The 23,667-nt window shown below is 37.1% G+C and overlaps 1 protein-coding gene across 2 annotated transcripts in view; it reads left to right on the top strand.

The window, feature by feature from the left end:
• Positions 1 to 23,499, top strand: part of BMPR1A (bone morphogenetic protein receptor type 1A) — a 45,380-nt gene extending 21,881 nt beyond the window's left edge. For both annotated transcript variants that reach the window (XM_010714183.3, XM_019617471.2), the window contains 10 exons: positions 7,753 to 7,915; positions 9,421 to 9,523; positions 10,938 to 11,037; positions 13,331 to 13,430; positions 14,240 to 14,384; positions 14,994 to 15,186; positions 15,559 to 15,856; positions 16,658 to 16,833; positions 17,596 to 17,726; positions 18,786 to 23,499. In XM_010714183.3, coding sequence (XP_010712485.1) covers positions 7,753 to 7,915; positions 9,421 to 9,523; positions 10,938 to 11,037; positions 13,331 to 13,430; positions 14,240 to 14,384; positions 14,994 to 15,186; positions 15,559 to 15,856; positions 16,658 to 16,833; positions 17,596 to 17,726; positions 18,786 to 18,911 — 1,535 coding nt within the window. In that variant the 3' untranslated portion in view covers positions 18,912 to 23,499. The remainder of the gene's footprint in view (positions 1 to 7,752; positions 7,916 to 9,420; positions 9,524 to 10,937; positions 11,038 to 13,330; positions 13,431 to 14,239; positions 14,385 to 14,993; positions 15,187 to 15,558; positions 15,857 to 16,657; positions 16,834 to 17,595; positions 17,727 to 18,785) is intronic.
• The last annotated feature ends 168 nt before the right edge of the window (positions 23,500 to 23,667 follow it).

Raw genomic sequence — 23,667 nt, 5'->3', positions numbered from 1 at the left:
CATCATACATCATGCAATGCACTGGGGGTTTGACTGCTGATGCTCAAGTTCCGGGTGGCCTGTCCAGCGGAGAAGAGCAGCTACGTTTCCCCAGGGGGCTTTGCGGTCAGCGAGGAGATATAACTCCCGGCAAGGTCACCTGATGCTCTCTTCTCTGCCTGCGCTGCTTCGCTTGCGCTTCTCTGCCTGCGCTGCTTCGCTTGCGCTTCTCTGCCTGCGCTTCTCGCCTGCGCTTCTCTGCCTGCGCTTCTCATCTCAGCGTTGTGGTAAGGCCGATCCACCATCAATTTCACATTCTCTCTCCTTATAAAATTCTGTTGATACCATATTTAGTAAATTACTTTGTTTTACCTCAGATTGTTGCCACTGTTTTCAATTATTTCGGGGTCCCTTATTTTCTTTCTTTTTCCGGGGGCGCGGATCCGCGGATCCCTCCGCCCTTCTAGTCACGGAACCGGGCCGAACCAGCCCGTAAACCGTTGACACAAGTCTAACTTAAAAGTTGGACCACCTTTGACCAAGTGGTACCAGGAACATTTGAAAGGTCATTTCCACTCTGGATTATTCTCAGATATAGTAATTTGTAGTAGAGCTTGTTCAACCAGCATTTTACTCAAAAGCAATACTAACTGGAAGAACAAATTTGTTTCTCTTTCATATCTCCCTAGTTACAAATAGAAATAAGATAAATACAGAGATCTCAAAGTGACTTAAAATTCAACAACATTCTTTCTGATAACAATGCTTGAATGAATACCTTCTACTATATTATAATAATAAATGTCAATTAAGTTGAAATACTTTGTATTCTAAAAAAAATTGCTTCTGAAGAAGGAGTTACTCTTAAGAATATCTCTTGACTTTCATATCAATACAGAGCAAGTTCTGAAAGCTGTGGGAAAATTGAGCTAGCTGAGATGTTGCTGCTCTGAGGCAAATTGCCTAAAGGCTTGTCTTCAAACACATGAAATATACTGAGGGAAAGGGGGTAAAAACAGAAGGAAAAAACAAACAAACAAACAAAAAAAAACAAAGACCCAGTCATCTATGCACTTTTTGGATTCTTGGGGGAGTCTGGTTTAGGGCAATGTGGAACAAATAATCTGATAGTTACAAGTATTATCTTAGGAAAAAGGACTGCATCTTCTTTTTATCTTATGGAACACTCCCCTGGTTGAAAAATGATCAGAAATGGATGTGAATAGCAGATGACTAAATTTAATAGCCTTTATTTAAAAAAACAAAACAAAAGACACAAACCATTTCTGTATTCCTTTTCTCAGTGTGGAAGATCTTTACAATATCATCATAAATGTAACTTAATCTCCATTCACTACTGCTTTACATAGACAGCCAGCTACTTTTGCTTATCTTAGGCAAGAATTCATCACCTTCAACAGCAGTTAAGAACTGTAGTAAATGGGTATTTGCCTTATTGCTAGTGCAGGTTTTCAGTTCACAGAATCAGTTTTACTTCAGAGTAGCATTCCTTTGTTTATATGGTTCCCCGATGAGCAGAACTAATCAAAGTATGCAATGAACTGTTTAAGTAGTTTCAAGTATACTTACAAATATCTAAATTTTCCTAAATTTTAAACATGGATATAATTATGATGTAATATTAGATACCTGACTCCTCACGTTTTTGTATGTTCCTCAGATACACTGCAGAACACCAGTATATTAAATCATCTAAATTAGCTAACAAAAAAATTGCATTCAGTACATATGAAGAAAAGTTTATTGAAACTTAAATTTTAAAACCTTCCTTAGTATTAATACAGAGTAGTAAGACTTAAAGTTGGTATTATCCATTAACGAACAGAAAATCTGTTCATGTTTGTTTTCAGTTTCATCCTTCCTGTTATTTGTATGGTGAAGAGATCTATCTCCAGGTGAAGGCTGGTCTCATGACTGGTGTCCCCTAGGGGTTAGTCTTGGGAGTGGTGCTCTTTAATATCTTTATCAACTAGCTAAAATAGTTGTATCAAGTGCACCCCAAGCAAGTTTGCTGATGACATCAAGCTGAGCGGTGCAGCTGACACAAGAGAATGAAGGGATGCCATCCAGAGGGACCTGGGCAAGCTCAGAAAGTGGGGACGTGAAAATCTAATGAGGTTTAACAAGACCAAATGCAAGGTGTTGCACTTGGGTCAGGGCAGTCTCAGATGGGGTACAGGATGGGAGAAGAACTCATCGAGAGCACCCCTGCAGAGAAGATCTTGGGGATCCTGGTGGACAAAAAGCTGAACATGATCCAGTAGTGTGTGCTTGTAACCCAGAAGGCCAACTGCATTCTGGGCTGCGTTAAAAGAGAAGTGGCTGGTAGGGAGAGGGAGGGGTTTGTATCTCTCTGCTCTGCCCTTGTGAAGCCCCAACAGAAGTATCGTGTCCAGGCCTGGGGTCCCCAATGAAGGAAAGACATGGAGCTGTTTGAGCAGGTTCAGAGGAGGGCCACAAAGATACTCATTGGTCTGGAGCACCTCTTTTATGAAGAAAGATTGAGGAATTAGGGCTCAGTTAGCTTGGAGAAGTATCCACGGAGACCTTATTGCTTGAAAGGGGCTTATAAGCAGGAGGGAGGCTGACTTTCTACATGGTCTGATAGTGATAAGAAAAGGGGGAATGGCTTTAAACTAGAACAGGAGAGATTTAGGTTAGCTGTTAGGCAGAATTTTTTTTTTTTTTTTTTTTTTACTCTGAGGATGGTGAAGTACTGAAACAGATTTCCCACAAGAGTTGTGGACACCCCGTCTCTGGAGGTATTCAAAGCCAAGCTGGATGAGAGGCCCTAGGCTGCCTGATCTGGTGGGTGACAGTTGCTCATGGCAGGGGGCTTGGAACTATCTGATCTTTATGATCCCTTCCAACCTAAGCCATTCTGTGATTGAAAATTATTGTGTTGAAAATAGTTTATTGAACTTTAATGCACTTTATGAATTTCATGTTTTGTGTTTAAGTTTAGTCACTAACCTGAAAAAATCTATCTGTTCTAAAATCTGCAGAAGGAACTTAATTTTTCAGAGTCTGAGTTATTGCTTAAGAACAGAAGGGAAGTAGGACCAGAGGTTGGGTATTGCTGGTGGAAGAGCTGTTATGTTAGACTATGTGGCGTACCTCCTGGGGCAGCTAGAGGGTGGCTGTGAAAGGTTTTAAACAAGCAGTCTGGGAACTTGCTGTGATTTGTTGTTGTTTTTATTGGTTTTGTTGTCACTGTTTGTTTTTTAAGGAACCAGTTCTGCTAGGTGGAGCTGCCTATAACACGCCTGACCTTCAGAGATCACAGGCTTGATATAGTTATTTAAAAAAAAAAAAAAAAGGCAGCTCTGTAGAGACTTAAAGGTTAAAAATACCAGAATGCAGAGCTCATAGAAGTATTGAAGATACTTTATTTGTACCCATAACACTGATTTTCTGTGTTCTTGTGTTTTATGGAAAGTGCTATTATTTTGTTCCATCTGTGCCAGTTACACCAAGGTTTGTATACAGTGCATCTTGGAAACTTCTCATCAGTAGAATGGTGACAGGCCCTGGCTGTAATACCTCCTTTTTTCTAAGGAAGACCTATCTAACATAAGAGCTATTTAGAGTACTGTAGTTCTATTAGGACAAATTCCTTTTAAGGAAAATTTATTTTGGAATGAAAGTGTTTTCATGTATAATGTCAGTATAAACTAGAGGAAAATGATACTATTATGAGTTCAGCAGAAAACTTCTGAACAACTTGAGTGGACTACCTGGACTTGTGGAAAGCATTGGACACTGGTCCGCATGACGTTCTGGTCACCAAGATGGAGGAAAATGGTTATGATATATAGACCATTCTCTGGATAAGGAATTGGCTGGATGGTTGCACTCAGAGAATTGTGGTCAGTGGCTTGATGTCCAAGTGGAGATTGGTGACAGGTGGTGTTGGGAGCAGTGCTATTTAACATCTCTGTAGAATTGTAGGCAACGTGAACAATGGGTCGAGTGCACCCTCGGCAAGTTTGCAGGTGACACCAAGCTGAGTGGTGCAGTTGACACACTAGAGGAAAGAGATGCTATCCAGAGGGACCTGGACAGGCTTGAGAGCTGGGCCCATGCCAACCTCATCATGTTCAACAAGACCAAGGGGAAGGTCCAGCGTCTGGGTCAGGGCAGAGAGCAGCCCTGAGGAGAAGGATTTGGGAGTGTCGATTGATGGAAGATTCAACATGAGCCAGCAGTGTGCACTTGCAGCCCAGAAGGTGAACCGTATCCGGGGTTGCATCAAGAGAAGTGTGACCGGCAGGTCGAGGGAGGTGACTTTGCCCCTCTACTCTGTTCTCGTGAGACCTGGAATACTGTGTCCAGTTCTGGAGCCTCCAACACAATAAGGATCTGGAGTTACTGGAGCAGGTCCAGAGGAGGGCCACGAAGATTATCAGAAGGCTGGAGCACCTCCTGTACGAGGACGGGCTGAGACAGCTGGGGCTCTTCGGCCTGGAGAAGAGGAGGCTCCAAGGAGACCATATAGCAGTCTTCCAGTACTTGAAGGGGGCCTACAGGAAAGATGAGGAAGGACTTTTTGTAAGGGGAGGTAGCAACAGGATGGTGGGAAGTGGTTATAAAGTGGAAGAGGGTAGATTAAGATTAGATATTAGGAAGAAATTCTTTACTGTGAGAGTGGTGAGACTGGAACAGGTTGCCCAGTGAGGTTGTGAATGCCACCTCCCTGGAAGCATTCAAAGCCAGGCTGGATGTGACTTTGAGCAACATGATCTAGAGGATGATGTCCCTGCCTATAGCAGGGGAGTTGGAACTAGATGATCTTAAATGTCCCTTCCAACCCAAACTGTTCTTTGATTCTCTGAATTCAGTAGCTAGTTCTAGCAGTACAGCTTGATTTGTGGAGGATATAGTTGAATACGAAATCACAGGTATAATTTTGGTTGAAATAAACACAGAACATATGAGGCAATGTTGCGATGGTATGGAGGAAATGCTAAACTGTTGGCTTGAAGTTTCATCAGCTTCTCTGTGGTTGTGTGAGAATGTTTGAGCTCACCAGCACTGACATTTGGCTCTGGCTGCGACCTTCTAACCAGTTCCTTATCTACTGAATAGTCCACCCTTCAAATCTATTTCCCTCCAGTTTAGAGATAAGGATGTTGCGGGGTGACCGTGTCAAAGGCCATGCAGAAATCCTGGTAGATGACATCAGTTACCTACTGTTGCCATCACTCCATTATAGAAAGCCACTAGATTGGTCAGGAATGGCCTTCCCTTGGTGAAGCCATGCTGACTGTCTTGGATCACCTACTCATCCTTCATGTGCCTTGACATGTGTTTCAGGAGGATCTGCTCTATGATCTTTCTATGCACAGAAGTGAGGCTCACCAGCCTGTAGTTCCCTTCCTCCCTTTCTTGTAAATGAGAATGACGTTTCCTGCTTTTCGCAAATCTTGCTATATAAATAATCTCTGAAGAATTAAGAGGAAAAATGTATTTTATTTTTTAACTATGAAAGACTGGTAGACACTAGTCTTCCTGCAGCGTTAGTTAAGGAATAAAATACTGCTTGAAAAATGCCAGACAGGGCTTAAAATTTAGATGGCACCTTTACACTGGCAGGGAAAATGAAAACTGTCCTTTGGTAATTTATAGATACTTGTGTCAAAAAGTTCTGGGGAACTATATGGATTATGTTAGCCTCAACCTATTACAAATTGCAGTTTCATATTTTGTTTATTCTCGTAAGAGCTGGGAGTAGCCCTACATCAAGGGGCTTGGTATCTTCTAACAAATTGAAAAAATGCATTTAATGTGCAGAGTAGGAAGATGGATGAGTGTCTGTGAGATGTAGGTCGTAAAGTATTCAGACTTCGAACATATGGAATTTCCCTGAAGATATAAGGGATTTTACAATATTAACTATTTAGTTCCTTAATTAAGCAAATATATCTTGGTAGTTGAACAAAATAAGAAGGAAAAATAATATTTGTATTCATGCAGTGGTTTTTCCTTCAAGTAAATAATAAGTAAAATTACCATTTCTCTGAGCAGATCGGGATTTCTCAGAAGTGAAAACAGTGTTGTGTAACATCTGCAGCACGGTATTAAAATGAGCTTACAGTTTTTGCTGGGGTGAAAACTGCAGAAAGAGAGAAGGGACAGATGTGGATGAGTGGGCACTTGAGAAGTGCAGAATTCCTTTTGATTAAATCTGAAATACCTGTTGCACAGGTAGAAGTGGTGTGCATTGGGTGTTACTGAAGTACTGTTGAAAACCGTTTCAAATAAAACATAGCTAAGTGATCTGAGTTTTTAGGTAAAATAGGGATGTACTCTTGTATCTGAAGAAGATTCACTTATAGTGAAATAGCTGAATTGGGACTCCCTACTGTATTTAGAAAAGGAAATCTTAAAGTCTGTGTTTTTTTTTGTTTTTGACAGTGGATGTTAGAACAGAGTCGTGCAGAAAGTGATAGCTGCGCAATTTTTATCAATCTTTTCTGCACATCTGTCAGCCATGGTGCAGCATTAGAGTAACGTCTTCATTACTCTACACCTAGTGGTCTAGGAGTTCAACAAGAAGCCCCAAGAATCTGTTATGAAACCATGAGCTTCCTCCAAAATGTTTTATTCCTCGATACATTGAAAGTGTTCGTTGTGACAGACCTTTTTGAGAGGCACTGACGTACTTGCACTTGCTGAATTGTAACTGATTTTTTTTAAAGCTTCCATCAGTCTGAATTGGCTGCTCTTTTCTATTGCACAGTAAGCATTTCACAGAGGTTGGCTGTAAATTTGGTCAGTGCAGGTGAGTCTGTTCACAATTCTTCTGATTTTGTTTGGCTCACGCTTCGAGGACTCAAAATACCTAGAATAGTGTTGGGCAACTCTTGGAAAAAGTTTTTTTCATGGTGATGTTACATGGAGTAGAGCTGAAGGAAACAGATGAAGATCATCTCTCATAGTGATCACGAAGCATATTCCAAATGAGGCAGTTCCAGATTTTTTTTTTCTGGATGTTCTTCCTCAGAAGACAGATGATGTTTTCCTTATGAATTCCTACATTCAGAAAAGCTCTTTAATAATATAAAGTAGAGTAAATGATGCTCAAGTCTTCTAGTGCCGAGTAACTGAAGGCTACTTGGGAACATTATTTAGCCCTATTTTTGTTTTCTGAAAGCTCATTTGTGAGAATGTTCATGTCATTTATGGAAATCTAATTTGCAAACAAGATTTACCTTAGCTCTGTTTTGAAGTACTAATGCATGCAGAGATCAAAAAAACCCAAGAGATTCTGGAGTTATTAATGCTCTTCTATGAGACCGTGAATCCATAAAAAATGACTTCGGTTCAGAGAATTACAAAATTGCATATTAAGTGTGTTTGGTCATGCATAAAATTGTGCTGTTGTGGTTACCCCAGCAGCCAGCCTCTTGGCTTTCTGAGCACAGGAATGAGAAAGGCTTTCTTCAGAAAATTCTTACCAGCCTTGCATTACTACTTTTCTGCCCCACCTCAAAAAGGAAAATATCCTGTTTATATTGATTGTGGCTGGGAGGTTTGCTAGTAAGAAACAAAATATGAGCTAGATGTTTCTATAATAGAATGTTTAACTCAAAGTTGTGTCATTCTCAGGGTAGTTCTAATATCTTGTATAATACAGTTATTTGATAATAAAAGCTTTCTACTGTAGCAAATTTTTCTCTGAAATTCCTGACCAGTTCTCAGAGTTGCAGAAAATACATATTCTTTTATTTTTATTGTTTAAATGTCCAGGACAAAGTCTAGACAGCATGCTCCATGGCACAGGAATGAAGACAAATCCTGACCAAAAGAAACAAGGAAATGGGGTAACACTCGCTCCAGAAGACACCTTACCATTTCTTAAGTGCTACTGCTCAGGACATTGTCCAGATGATGCTATTAATAACACATGCATGTAAGTATTGTACACAGGTCAAAACGGGCTCTTTGAGAAGGCTTTTTGCTCATGAGAGCATGAAATCTCTACTGTGCTGAATCAGGTTCTGTCAGGTGATTTGGTTGTAACTCTCAGCTTTCCACAGTACCACTGAATTAAAATCCACAGTCGTCTGTATATAAGCAATGCTGCTTTCACTAGAACCATTTGCAACCAGTCATTTTGCCCCAGCAACTGCTTGGAAAAACTGAGTTTTTAAGTGACCTGTAGCATTTTAGAACTGGGTGAACATTAAATAACGAAAATCTAAACCTTCAGTTTTGACTATATGCCTGTTTTTGTCAAATATTTTTTCAGTAAAAAAAACAACAACAGTTTGTGTTACATGTGCATTTACTGAATATTTTTCATGTTATATTTTAAAGTGTAGAGATGATTGAGGAAAAGACAGGCTTTAAAAAAAGTCTTTGAGCATAGGAGCAGCTGGGTAGCTTAAACTTGAATAGGCACAGGTATCTTAAAAGGATCGTTGATTGTATGCCCCCTTAAGATGTTTTTACTGTTATTTCTTTAAATGTTCCTTACTCCTTCTGTTTTTTCATTCACCTTTCCATCTTTAAAGAAATGTGGAAACTCTTCCTTAAGAACTGATCTAAAGATAGATAATAGCAAGTATTACGCTTTCTAGTGTAATTTGACTATTTACAATATTAAGAGCCTCTAATGCTGTTGCTTGGCATATAATGTAGCCTTTATGGATCCAACCTTGATAATGTGTTTTGAAACATAAAGTCACATACTATTTTACAGACATAGTTCTGCAGCTAGAAAATGTTCGTAGATCACTCAGATTTTTTCTTTCTAAATTCCCTTCCTGCTTTTCTTTTGCTTTTTGTCACCCTCTACTTTATAAAGTCAATATAGGCCTTCATTACTTTTTTTTTTCCATCTGAAATGACTAGTGGCAATAAAACAATTATTCTGAAACAGCACTGTTCATTTCTTTACCTTAATTTAAACAGTCCTGTTCAGAAACTGGATGTGAGTGTTCACCTTAGAGTTACATTTTGGATGCTGTTTGTATGTTGTTTACTCTTTGATAGTTCCTTTCATTGAAGGAGCTTCACAGAACAGACATGGGAATTTGGGGGTTTTGTTGTTTGGGTTTTTTTTTTTAACCTAGAAATTTGTCAACCAGTGAGCCTGCTTGTTCTCATCTCTGCATATCCACACTCAGTTGTTTCTGAACAACTGTCTGTGTAATTTGTTTAAATAAATAAATAAATAGTTGGGGGAAATTGGAGTGTAAAGGCAGAAATTTGAGAGGAAATATCCCTATGGTGTTTTATTTGAAAATACTGGGAGAGGGGAGAAGGAACGGTGATCTCAAACTGTGGTAATCACTGCTACAGATAATTATTTTTGTTCTAGAAACTGCAATGCTTAATTAGTTCATAGTCATCCAATGCTGCATATCAGACAGCAAACAGGTTGTTAAGACACATCTAATCTCTTCATTCCAGAACTAATGGGCATTGCTTTGCTATCATTGAGGAAGATGAACATGGGGAACCAACACTTGCTTCTGGCTGCATGAAGTATGAAGGTTCGGACTTCCAGTGCAAGGTAAAAAGGAGACACTGTTAAAATTGGAAATATTCATGGAGTTTATTTGGGGAAACTGCATAAGTAATTTAAATCTCTGTAATATGACTGCAGTCATAAAGTTTTACGTGTTGCTGTTCCACTGAGGAGAATGGGATTATTTATGGGTTTTGAGCAAAGGCTGGAGTAAAATCCAGGCTTTTTAGAGCTTCCTGCAAGTAGTTCTAATTCAGTGACAAAATGAACACAGGACAACAACCTTTTACTTCTATCAGCTGTTTCTTTAGTTGAAGAAGCAACTTAATAGTAAAACTAATTGATCCAGGGAGCTTGTTATAGTTTGGGATTTTGTGATTGTCTGAATCTGTAACTTCTTGTTTTCTTCAGTTCATTTGACAGGAGAGTACTAACCTTAAGCATCTGTGTCCACAGGTTACAAGAGTTCCGTCAAAGTTAGATGAACATGCACACGATTTAGCAAATGTCTATGTTTTTCTGTTAGATATGTAACTTTTTTCCTTTTCAGAGAGGTTACTTATAATTAGTTGCGTATAACTTGCTTTTAGTTTGAACTGCTGTTTTTAAATAGAGCGATGCCTATAGAACTCCTTATCTGTTCTAGAAATAGGAACTCAAAATGCAGCTAATAGAGCAGGGATTCATTTAGAAGAAGGGGACATAGCATTAGCTGAGGAACTGCATTTTTCCTTTGTCACATTCCTTATGTTAAACAAAGCTAATAATCACCAGCTGTATTGCGCTTTTTAAAATGTTTTATTTATTTTTGCCAAAATGCTATCTCTGTTTTGAATACTCAGAATATCTTTTTTGTAAGCACTCTTGACTCCAGTTACAGAGGTGAATGTTTAACATTATTGCAAATCAGACCTGAGGTAACATGATGACCTGCTGAAGTTGTTCTTCAGTTTGTAGTAGTGCCTTACCTTCAGGTTAGGTTACGTGCTATCCATCTTTTATATATTGTTTTGAAAATGTTTTTGAAGCAAATAGTACTGCTATGATGAATGCAAATGAAATTTCTAAAGCAGTTGGCTTTTTTGTCATAAGAGTAATATTTATCTAATATATATTAATTGCTGCTAACCTTAAAAATTCTACAATATATGGAATAGCCAGCTAAATTGCATGTATTTACTTTGGTGCTGTAATGTGAGAAAGAAGCAGTACACTTGTATAATATTTGCACCCAAAGAATTTAGATGGTACTTATCTACCACTGTAAGGTCTCATGCTTTAAATGGTGGAGTTGAACTGTTTTCTACTGGGGTTTTTTTGATATTTTTTGTTTGTTTGTGTTTTTAAATTAAAATGACCTAACCTTTTGTTTCTTCTGAGTTGTATCAGTAGGATTTCCAGTGCTTGTCCTAGCTGGTCACTTCAGAATCTGAATGTTTTTCCAATTTTCCTTCAACAGGATTCACCAAAAGCACAATTACGTCGGACAATTGAGTGCTGTCGGACTGACTTCTGCAATCAGGATTTACAGCCAACATTACCACCGCTTGATAGTACAGGTAAACAACTCCTATGTGTTCGCATTGCTGCTGATGTTGTGTGTGTTCTCTGCTTCTTGATCAACAGGTGAAAACAAGGAGAAAATGTAATAACAATATTGCACTAGTGTGTTTTTTTTTTTCCTTAAGTTATTTTGATTTGAAGCTCTTTATTACTCTTCATTCTTTATTTCTAGTTTTCTGACATTTCAATGCTAAGTTTGTTTCTCCACAGTCACGACATTGTTACTCTTAGGCTGTTCACTTATATCTTGATCTGCATGTGATCTCCCAGTCTGTTTATTTACATTAAGATTCCACCAACCCTTCTCTTCTCTAGACTGAGCAGTCCCAATTCCCCCAGCCTTTATTCACAGGAGAGGTGCACCAGTCCCTTCAGCACCTTTGTAGTCCATTGCTGGACTCTGTTATGTCCATGATGTCTCCCTTGTGGGCATGGAGCCCAAAACTGTGTGACCAGTGCTGGACAGAGGACAATGGTCTCCTCCCTTGGCTTATTGGCAATGCTCTGCCTAAAGCAGATGAGGATGCAGGTAGCCTTTTTCGTGGCAAGGGCACATTGCAGGCTCATGAATACAAGTTTTTTCAAATTTGGAGTAATCTATCATTCAAGTTGTTTCCTCTAAACCAAAAGCAGTGGTGGTTTATGCTGGTAACATTGGCTGCAAGCTGAAGTTTTAAAATGCTGATTTTTCACCTGACAGAAAATTCTCAAACTGTTCCATTCACAGAATCACAGAATGTTAGGAATTGGAAGGGATCCTGAAAGATCATCTAGTCCTGTCCCCCTGCTGGAACAGGAAACACCTAGATTAGATCACATAGGAGCATGTCCAGACAGGTTTTCAATATCTCCAGAGAAGGAGACCCCACAACCTCTCTGGACAGCCTGTTCCAGTGTTCTGTTACCGTGAAGAAGTATTTTTTTCATATTTATGTGTAAACTCCTGTGTTCCAGCTTGCCCCTATTGGCCCTGGTCCTGTCATTGGGACCTTTTTGCATAAGCATTTGTATTTATCTAACCTGATGGTGACTAATGACAGTAATATGGCATTTCCTCAGAGCTTTGATGATCTGTTTTTTACACCTAAAATACTCAGTCAGTATATGGACTGCAATTGCTCTGTCTGTGGTTAGTTTTTTTAAAATAAATTAACCTCATGTTAATGGATAAATGAAGCTCATACTCTTGTAGATTGATCACTTCCCTCTTTTTCTGTGAACCAGCTACTTTTACCTCCATTTTTAAGACTGCAAAAGCACGTGAATTTCAAAGAATACTAAACACCTTAAAAATTGTATAAATTCTTTATTCTCTTGTGCATAACCTTGTACCCTAGATTCTGCTTAACTGTTGTTCTATTTAAATGAATTCCTATTATGTGTTGTCATCTCTAGTAAGTGTTTCCATTAGGGTAGCAGTATAGATTCCTGAAATGTTCAGTAGCAATGGGAAGTTCTCAAGTAGGCTCTTTGTAATAATTTGCCAGCAACTAATCTTTTGACAGCTTTGTCAGTTCAGAATTTACGTAAGGGTCCCTGGTTGTATTAATCTGCTTATTTTATAAGTAAACCAGGCCTACAAAATTGACTTCTGTTGAGAGCCTATGACACCCAAGGTACTATATTTCTTATTCATTAAATTCCATGAGTGTTTTGAATGATTAGATTTCAGTCAGTAGCTTTATTTGAAGAAATACAGTTTGTTCTCATGTCTGGATTCTATAATGATAGACCAAAACCCTTACAAAAAAAAGATTAAAAAAAAAAATATCCAACAATGGTACTGTGGATACATTTTTACAATGTGTGAGTTGATTCTGATGCCATAATATGCAAAAGATATGCACTAAATTTTTTTATTATTAGTGTTGTGTTTTGTCATCTGTCAGTACTGAAACTTTATTACCTGCTTAATTTATCAGCAGTATTATAAATAACAAGATGACATCAGGAAATTCTAGGTAATCATCCTGTAGGTCTGTTTCATTGCTATGAAATGAAGTTTTATTGTGTTTCCATCACTTACACATGCTTATGTGCATACAAACACAGGATATTTGAAGTCTTAATATGGCAAATGAAATGCAGTGCTTTGAAAGTCCTAAAAGAACTTTTGCTGTATAGCCTGCAAGATCTCTAGAGCTGTCACATTTTATGGGACACTGTTTATGTCATTACTATGGAATTCTAAAGTATTCAGTAGATGAAAAGGTAAAATCTAGATAAGCTGTGTGTGCTCCACGTATTTTATTAATGAACTACTTTGGAAATTTTCATTTTTTTTAATAGATGGACTTTTTGATGGCAGCATTCGTTGGATGGCAGTCTTAATTTCTATGGCAGTCTGCATAATTGTCATGATCATCTTATTTAGCTGCTTTTGTTACAAGTAAGGAAAGCACTTCATTTATTGGTAACATTTTTCATTTCTCAAATGAGTGTAAATAGAGTAGTTTGCATTGTTATGTAAAAACGAAATGTTCAGAACATGGAATTTAGATTATTTTGATTCTTTATTCTAGGTACAAAGTGATTGTTTACAGTTTTATAAGTCATGTGTAGCTTTATTACAGCATTCAGTTACAAGGATTATGTCAATTATATATTTAAATCTTTGATCGTTTTGTTGATTAAATTTGTTCTGAGACTTACCTTTGCATAACATTTCTGCAAGCCTTAAGCAACAAGGATATGTTTTTTGACTTTCTCCTGTTTTTAAATAATTTACTGCCTGAGCTATGGTAGCTCACACAAGTGCAGTTGAATGCCTGCTTCTGTCTGCTCCAGCTCTCAGATGGAGGTTAGCATCATTCTAACAGGTTCAGCAGCAATGTATGTGTCAGCCCCATCTGCCATGGTTCAGATTTCAGTCTTTTCCTCTAAACCAATTCAGTGGTGGATAAACCACTGGTTTATACTGGTAATACTGGCTACAAGCTGAACTTTTAAAATGTTGATTTTTCACCTGACACACAATAAATTGGTGTGCCTCTGTACATAATACAAGTTTTTTGTGTTAAAAGAAAAAAAAACAAAACAACAAACCTCTGTAAGTTGCATTTCTGGATAAAATTCTGCAGTGAAATCTGCTTTTCTTAAGAAAACTTGTACTACTTGTATAGCTTTTTTCCTAGTTTACTACATAGTCTGAAGAAGTGTTTTGAAGCTCAACCTTTCTTCTACTCTTACTATTTGCAGGCATTATTGTAAGTCAATGGCAAAGAGACACTGTTATAATCGTGACCTGGAACAAGATGAAGCATTTATTCCAGCTGGGGAGTCATTAAAAGACCTCATTGACCAGTCGCAGAGTTCTGGCAGTGGCTCAGGACTACCATTGCTGGTAAATTATAAACCCAAGATTTCCAACAGTGAACTTGTGTCCATTTACTATGAAATTTGGCTTTGTGCTTAATGCCTAGCTTATCCATTAATTATTTTTAATTTGCAATTACTGTGAAAGATGAAAGAAAAACTGAAGAAGTATGGAAGCTCATACTTGAAGTGTAAAAACAGGTTATTTGTTAGGAAATCTGTTGCTATCAGCAAAATAGAAGGAGAAGATGGAAATGCATTGAATGGATATCACGAGTATGCAACTGAATGAACTCACTTTTTTTCTCTGTCACTATCTGATAAATTGATTTGCTTTTTTTTGGTTAATAGTTGATTGCATTTTTTGATTCAAAATCATAGTTAATACTTGTATGAGAATTGGTAAGTGATAAATGTATGATTCATAATCTAGAATCAAATAGAATGCATCTTATTTAAATAAGAAATTGTTCTGATTTCTTCCCTGGAGAAAACAACATCAAGTTTGAAATGACAGTTGTGAAAAATAATATAGAAGTAATTTTCCAGTGAGATGAAAAGTAACCTAGGTGCCTTTGGTTCATCGCTGGAATTTACTCTTCTCCCTCACCCCTTCTTTTTCTTTCATTTTCTTCAGGTTCAGCGTACTATTGCCAAACAAATCCAGATGGTGAGGCAAGTTGGAAAGGGACGATATGGTGAAGTGTGGATGGGCAAATGGAGGGGTGAAAAAGTTGCAGTCAAAGTGTTTTTTACCACAGAAGAAGCCAGTTGGTTTCGAGAAACAGAGATTTACCAGACTGTTTTAATGCGTCATGAAAACATCCTTGGTAAGGAAACAGCATGGTGTTTGTTTGAGCTTATGTTAGGGTGAAGGAGGAGGAGCTCTTACTGAATGGGTTACGGAGCATGTTGCTTCTTGTGTGAAATTATCTGGTGGCTGCCTCTTATGTATACTAATGGAATACTATAAAAATAGTAATCCTTTATACTTTCGGTTGGAAATGTCTGCCATCTCTGTGCTGGAAGTCTGGAATGGGGACCTCATACAGGAGAAATCTGAGCTCTTGTGTTACGAGTGTTGAAAGGGGGAAAAGATACTCTGATGCAGTCTAAGACAAGAAAGCTGTAAGAATTCTTAATGTATTGCATAAAGAACTTACATGCAAGTAACTTGTAACTTTGCTTTATGTATTTGATAGGTTTTATAGCTGCAGATATTAAAGGCACTGGATCCTGGACGCAGCTTTACTTGATTACAGATTATCATGAAAATGGATCACTATATGATTTTTTGAAGTGCACTACACTAGACAACAGGGCTCTCCTCAAACTGGCATACTCTGCTGCATGTGGTCTGTGCCATCTACATACAGAAATCTATGGGACGCAAGGCAAGCCTGCTATTGCACACAGGGACCTGAAAAGTAAAAACATTTTGATAAAGAAGAATGGGACGTGCTGTATTGCTGACTTGGGTCTCGCAGTCAAGTTTAACAGGTAGATAAGCAAATCTTCTTGGCTTGTTTCAATGCACCAAATATCTAGTTTAAGAAGAGAGACTGAGTTGCTCGTTGCATTTTTTCAGGGATTTTTTGTTGGTTTGTTTTGAGATTAAAATGCAATTAATCCTTGGAATGCTGCTAAGCATCAAGGTGAAAACAGGTTAAGAAGTGAACAAAGTATAAAAAAACAAAAAAAACAAAAAAACAAAAAACAAAAAACAAAAAACCCACCAACCCTTATTTGTGGAAAGTCGCAGTAATTTTTTAGAGGAAAGGAAGAAAATTAATTTGTTATTCAAAACTGACCTTTCACGCTAACTGCTCTAGTTTTGTTATAAACTACCTCACAGAAAATATGAACAGTGTGAAAGGAGTTGAAACTGAATGGTGAAATTTATACTGTAGTAGTAACATTGAAAATACTTTTCCTTTTGATTTTACAAGCTCAGTGAGGCCAGAGATGAGTACTACACTAGAGCATGTAAGAAAGCATGTAAGCCTTTATGAGTAGTTTTCATTTGAGTTGCTGCCAAGTATCTGCATCTGTATAGTGGCTTTTAATTTTGTTTGTTATCAATGCAGTTAATGACTAGCTTCCATACAGGGTTGTTTTGCCATATTATGTTTTTCAGTGGTACAATATATTCAGAGTGTAAAATCGGGAAGGAAATAGATGAAAGAAAATAATTTATAAATGGGCGCTTTGCAGTGCAGTGATTGCATCTTTAAACATGCAGTTTCATACCATGTTTTGTAACAGTCAACAGTTCCCTGATCTGTCAATGTTTTCCTACAGTGACACAAATGAAGTTGATGTTCCCTTGAATACTAGAGTGGGAACAAAACGTTACATGGCTCCAGAGGTCCTAGATGAAAGCCTGAATAAAAACCATTTTCAGCCATACATCATGGCTGACATATACAGTTTTGGGCTGATAATTTGGGAAATGGCTCGACGCTGTGTCACAGGAGGTAAACTTCTATATATTCTGTATAAGATCTACCAGGACCTTTTTTCTCCTTTAACATTACATACTTTTCTTGAAAATAATAAAAGGAAATAATCGAACAAGCCTATTATCAGCAGACTTGCCTTCTTTTAAAGCAGTACTAACTATCTGTCCAGCATATAGGCTGAAAACCACTGACCCTAAACCTTTTTGATTGTTAAAATTAAAAAGCTTAGGGTTTTGGTTTTTTCTCCTTGCTCAAAAAGCAAAGTGTCGGGTCTTGGAGAGGTAGTGGAATACAGATGTACTGTTGATGCAACTTCTAAAATGTAATTGCTGAGGTATTCTGATATAATTTATTGCATTTCTTATTCAGTGTTTTAGATATTCTTGTGACTCCTCCTTTCTTTTCTCTTCATTGTTCCTTTGTGACATTGTGGCTTCTTTGCTGTTCTTCCAACTTTTGCTTTCTCCGTGTTTCTTTGTAGCTGAGATTGGAATAGAGGCTGCCAAAGTCTACAGAAGGTATTAAAATCGAAGGGACTGAAAGGAACTAGCGTAACTTTTAAACTTAATATTCATAACTACTGGAGTGTTTTTTGTAAAAGATGGCTGTTATGAAGTTTGGGGCTATTTATTGCTGTATAATAGTGTGTTGGGTTTGATTTGGCATAAAGCTGTTTGGTTTTGCTCCTGGTTAAGGAAATCAGGGAGTAGAGACATGGATTTTTTGTTGCTGTTGTTTTTTCTTAAATGATGTTTGATCTTTCATAACTATCTCCAGGTATTGTTGAAGAGTATCAGTTGCCATACTATGACATGGTGCCAAATGATCCATCTTATGAGGACATGAGAGAAGTGGTGTGTGTCAAACGTCTGCGCCCAGTAGTATCTAACAGATGGAATAGTGATGAAGTGAGTATGCTGAAAGAAAGAACTAATTCCATTTGTTCATTAGTAAAGAAAGGTATTCTAATTTTGAAACATTAAGGCATTGTAGACAGAGACTGCCATCAGACATGCTGATATTTTAAACTTCACAGCAGTGGTAGGATAAAGATCTGTTGGAAATAAATTCAGAAGTCCATATTTTGATGTTAACTTTTCAGTAATCTGGGAATAAGACACCCTGAAATAACATCCAAATGTATGAGTGCTACTCCAAGTGATATCTTATATTTAGCTAATGGCATTTGGGAGGAGTTGTAGTTGAAGCTAAAACCAATCAATTGTTAGGTTTTTTTTCCATACTGGTTTTACTAGTTTTAGTATGTATTGCTTACTGGTTTGTGAGATTAAGTATTTTATTGAATATGAAGCAATTTGGTTGTATATATATATTCAGAGTTCAGCTTTTTTTTTTTTTACCCTGTAAGGTTATTAATAGAATCTTTACTTGTGTAGTGATTATTGTGATAGGTGTATTTACTTCTTGTTTCTGGTTTCAGAAGGTATTACGTTTATGCTGTGATGTAACTGAAATAATAAACAAAAATGTGTTTTCAAAGGGTCACAGCTTGAATGCAGTAAATAAGGCTTCACGATTTCATATACAAGGCCACATATGCATGCCCTTTTTTCCCCCAAATCTTAGATTTCTTTTTGGAATTCCCACTTTTCTCCTTAGTATTTTTGATGGCAGGAGGAGCTTCTGTCACTTAACTCGTTTCCTGTGAGAAAGTTATCTACAGTTTCTCTGTTGTATGTGTGGATTTCTTTTTCTGCTTACTACTATCATTTATGTACTGACATTCTTGAGTTATAGCAATAAATTGTGGCAAAAAATCTGTGAAACTGAAGAAATGCTTCAGTTAGTTTCAACAATTGTAGTACTAGGCAGTGGAGAAGGATGGCAGTTTTGCTGAAAATGTGTAAGCTACTGGTTTGGGCTTCAGGGTTTTCTACTTTGAGCATGATAGATAACTGAAATTTTACACGTGTTACAATGCTTTTCCTTTGTTTCTTATTTAACAGTGTTTAAGAGCAATATTAAAATTAATGTCTGAATGCTGGGCTCACAATCCTGCTTCAAGACTCACTGCCTTGAGGATCAAGAAGACGCTTGCCAAGATGGTGGAATCGCAAGATGTAAAGATTTGACAAAGTAAACTGACGTTGGACAGCAAAGCTGGACTCCTAGAACTTTTCACTCAAACATGAGTGAGACCTATGTGGGAAGAGGAAATAACTGAGATTCGGTGTGTTTTCTCACCACACTTCTACAGGCTGCTAATCAAATCTTTCAGTACTTCATAGACTGTGATACTGAGAGGCTCTCTACACTACGTGCTATGTATATGGACAGCCTTGATAAAATATGCATTTTGTTTTGGTATTAGCTGCATTGAGACTTCAGTCATACTTTGTGAGTCTCCAGTAAAACTCTGGGTACTGAATTGAATGTTTCGATTACAGTGCTTTCTGTGAAAGCCTAACAAGCTATATGGATTCAACAGAGATGGAGAATATAAGCTTTTTATTTGCCTTCTACCTGATAAAACTTAGCCAATCCATACCAAGTTTTTGTGAAACAGCCTGTAGGTTATGAATCTGTTCGTGATGTTACTCAGTTTAACAGTTCCATATGCCTTTGTGTGTGCCAGAATTATTTTGCTGCCATTTGGAATTTAAATGAACAAAGTTTTATTGTCAGGGCTCTATTTTGTGACTTCACAATCGGAGATCTGCTACAGAATTGAATCCTTGCCATTAAGTTATCCTTGAAAAGTCGCAGTTTTATTTCTATTCTTGTTTTGATCACAAGGAGAACTGCTAAAATGTGAACCATTTGTAAATTAAGGAATGCCTGCCTGGTCTGTATAGTGCTTAAAACAATGTTCTTAGAGGCACAGACTGCCTTAGTCATTTCACTTACAGCAGAGTGGGCTCCATAATTTGATGAAATTTGGTACATTTTTCACAGTGCCACATGCAACTAGTGTTTTTACTGTAGGGTACTTCACATCTTAACAAAAAGACCTTTGTTGTGTTTTACCATCCTTCCTTATTGGAACTCACTGGTAGGTGCCAGTTCTTCTCCTAACTTTCTTCCATACAGGAGGGAATTAATCAGCTGTAGAAGTATGATTTCTCACGGTTTGACAAAACTAGACAGAAGATAAGTTTTGGCAGACTTGAGAACTGGTCTAATTTAAAGACACAAGAGTAAGAGATTAGTGAATACAATAAGGGGTAGGACCTGGAGAACAGAACATGTAAACTATTGAAGATAAGATTCACAACATGCAGAAGATTTTGAGCTGTGTTGCTCTGGTGTAAATGCAGGAGGTTATGTCTGTGGGCCACTTAGTGGACAGTTGCAAAATTACAGAATTGAGAAAAGGTAAATCATTGGGTTTTTCAAGTTCTAGTCAGCTGTGTTTGGGAGGAATGACATAGAAAGATGTTTTGTGAAGATGAAACAGATAACTAGAGTTGCAGGATTTGGGCCTATTGTGCCAACTGGTTGGCATGCACAAGAAACTGTAGTTGCCTCCTTTACTCCTCCCATCCAGATGAGTTGGTTAAAAACCAGAACCTCTCTGTGAGGTTGCAGTAAGGCAGAATTATTTAATTATGACTCCTTTGAAACTTCTAAGTCAGGAAACAGTACCGTAAAGTTGAAGCTTCAACTCCATGAATCTCGTCGGAAGAAGGAAAACACAGTATTTGCAACCATTGAACCTATTTGATAATTTAAGTGCCTATAACTTTGTACTGTAAATCTTGTTCTAGATAACTTTAAAAAGGGAAGTTATTTATACAGTGTGTTTTGTGCTTTATTAAAAAAAAAAAAATTAGTCCTATGTACATGTGTATAATTAGATACATTCATGCACACACACATATATGCCATAGTTGAGATTTGAAGAAAAAAAGTTAGGAATAATATTAAAATTGAAGAAAATGTTAAAACTTCAGATTGATTTATGCCAGATTATCTGTTGTCTGAAGGTATGTACATGGAGATTGTTTTGATATGTGTTTAAATTTCCCTTAAATACAACTGGTAAAAAAGTGTAATGCAGAACTAATGTGATTTGTGAACAACTACAACCTCCTAACATGTTATCTTTTCATTTTAATTCTGTAGTTTGCATAATGTAAATGGTCAGGCAAAAAGATAGCAGTATTTTTATTTTCTATTGTGATGTACAGACTTTATTTAATAGTGCTACATATTTTATAGATAACTAGCTATTTTGAGGGACATTTCTTTTTTTTTTTATAACAATAAAGTCATTACTTTTGTTCAGTAATGCCTTTAAGTATTAATATGTACTCTGGCTGAAAAGTTCATAGATGTGTCAGCTATGATTTTAATTTATTTGAATATGGCAAAAGATACGACATTGTGCCACAGTGCTCATGGAAAAGGGCTTTTTAAAAGAAGGTTTCTCCGTCCACTGCCAAGAAATATATGATGCGTTTGAAATTACTAATCATGTCTTTGCACATCATTTTTGCACAGGTAGCAGAAAAACATTTGGTATGAGCCAAAAAAAACAAAAAAAGAAAAGTCCTTTTTTTTTTTTTTTTTTGGCTTTGCCTCTAGAATTTTGATCAATCTGAAGAATCCTGCTAGCTTAAACTTTCGGACTATGGAGATTTAGTTAAATGAACCCATTCCATTTTAGAATACTTTTGTTAATACTTTCAGAAACTGTTACAGCATTGTAAGCTGTAAACTTTCTAAAAACCAATTTCTCTCAAGCTTCAAGAAGCCATTGATGATAGTACAAACAAAGCAAGAAAGTGAATTTCTGTAGTTTCTAATTATCCACCTGTTCTCTCCTGTATTGTATAGGCATTAACAAAGTAATAAGATGATGATCTTTGGTAAACATCTTAAGATATCTTAAGACCTGAATTGATTTATGCATGCACTTAGACAAAGATGAGAACAGACTGCTGCAAAGGTCTTGGATGTTTGGGAGACAAAAATCCTCGATCCTGAAGATTAACCTGAATTTTTCAGCACTTCATTTTCCAGGTTCATACTGAAACATATGATGCATATGTAATTTTCCTTAGTCATCAAGAGGAGCTGCTGGATCTTAAGTAATCCTTGATTCTCTAATATTCTAAAAAAGCCAGTTCCTAAAGGATCTGGTTGCATAAAGCACTGCAACGTGTATCTACCTTCCATGTGAAGTAAATGTCTGGAGCTCAAGTATGTCTATACTGATATTTTAGCTACCTTTCAGAAAGATCTCAGCTCCAAGCCAGCCCATTAGTTATTACATAATGAAACATACTCTTAGGCTAAGTTCTTGCTTCATGCAATACTGTAGAATTCAGAAGCCTTTAAGGGATAGAATGGCTAATTGGGTTTGTCTGTTCACATGGGATATTAATCTTTTTTGGGTCAAAATTATAAAGATTTGTCATCTAAAACAAGTCCCCCAAACCTGACGAATACGATTTATATGTACATATAAACATCAATAAAAGTCAGAAATGTGGAATGCATGAGTGTGTGTTGGGAGCATGAAAACTGTGCCTTTGAATTTCTTAAACTTTTTTTGTTGTTGTTTTAAATTTAACCTATTCCCTGTGATTTCAGTAATTTGAAAAGTAATTTGAGTAACTTATATAATTACTACTGTTAAAATTAGTTTGCAAATTTCACAGGAAGTATGATGCTCCTATTGTAAAATCTAGGCTTGTATTCTGAGTTCTGCTCAAAATGTAGTTTTCCCTGAGTTTTGCTCAGGAAAAAGACACTTTTCCCAAAATGCATCCCTTTTTCCTGATTATTTTCTTGGTGAGTCCATCTTGAAGTATCGAATGAGATGTAAAGTGAGAATTCTGTTACCTCCGTAGTAGTCTCCAATGAAATTTTAGATCTTGATCTGAATGACCATTTGAATGTGTTTTTAAAATGAATCGTTTGCATACATTTTGTCTACCCTATCCCCATAGATTGCATTTCAACAATCTGAAATGTTGGAGAAGCAGACGTAGTTAAAAAGTCATCTTTGGCTTTAGAAGACCTTTTGAAAGGGAAGTTAGGCATATCTTCCATCAGCTATTAGGATGATAAACTACTTCACCTTTCTTTCTGACGGTGCCTCTGAAATCAAGAGGCTTTTATCTAGTGCCCACAATCTTTGTTCTGAACGGGGAGTGATGTCTGAAAACAGCTGGCAGTGTTGTATGATGCAGTGCTTTATGGAGCCCTGGTGTGTTAGCTTTGGTGTAGCAGAAGTGGAGCACGCGTTACTTCTAACTTTAGAACAAATCCATTGTAATCGTTGCATATTTTACCTTTGGTTGCAGTTGCAAACACCCACGCCATGTACTGACATTTGTGCTCTGACATGCCATGCCCCAAATAAAATGTATTATATTGTATACAAGATGAATAAATAACGTTGTAGCTAACTTAGAGAAGATGTAAATAAAATAAAAAAAAAAAGAGTGGAACAAGGAAAACGGTCACACTCTTGTGTGTTATATGCCAGAAGTGTAGAATAATCCTTTAAAAATGTAACACACTAATGTATTTTGTACAGCATCTGCTTTAAAAGGTGCCTTATTGAGTTTACCATGAATTGCTTGTTCTGTACACAGATTATGTCCAATGTATCATTTTTAAGTAAATAACCTTATTTTAGTACACATTAGTGATGTGTTTTGTTACTATAAGGTTTTGTCTTAAAATGTAATGACTTGGAAATCGTAATACTTGGTTGTTTTTGGTTTTGTTTTTTTTTGCAGCCCTTGAATAAGTTGTGAATGGCAACTTTGATTGCTCAATGGAGTCATGAATTCCTTGATGCTTTATAGTCCTCTGCTTCTTGGTCTTAAGTTGAGCACAATGATAAAACCAGACCTTTTTTTGTCTGATTTT

This window comes from Meleagris gallopavo, chromosome 8 (genome assembly GCF_000146605.3).
Source record: "Meleagris gallopavo isolate NT-WF06-2002-E0010 breed Aviagen turkey brand Nicholas breeding stock chromosome 8, Turkey_5.1, whole genome shotgun sequence".
Classification (NCBI taxonomy): domain Eukaryota; kingdom Metazoa; phylum Chordata; class Aves; order Galliformes; family Phasianidae; genus Meleagris; species Meleagris gallopavo.
Note: the sequence above shows the minus strand (reverse complement) of the source record. Positions and strands in the feature narration are given on the sequence as shown.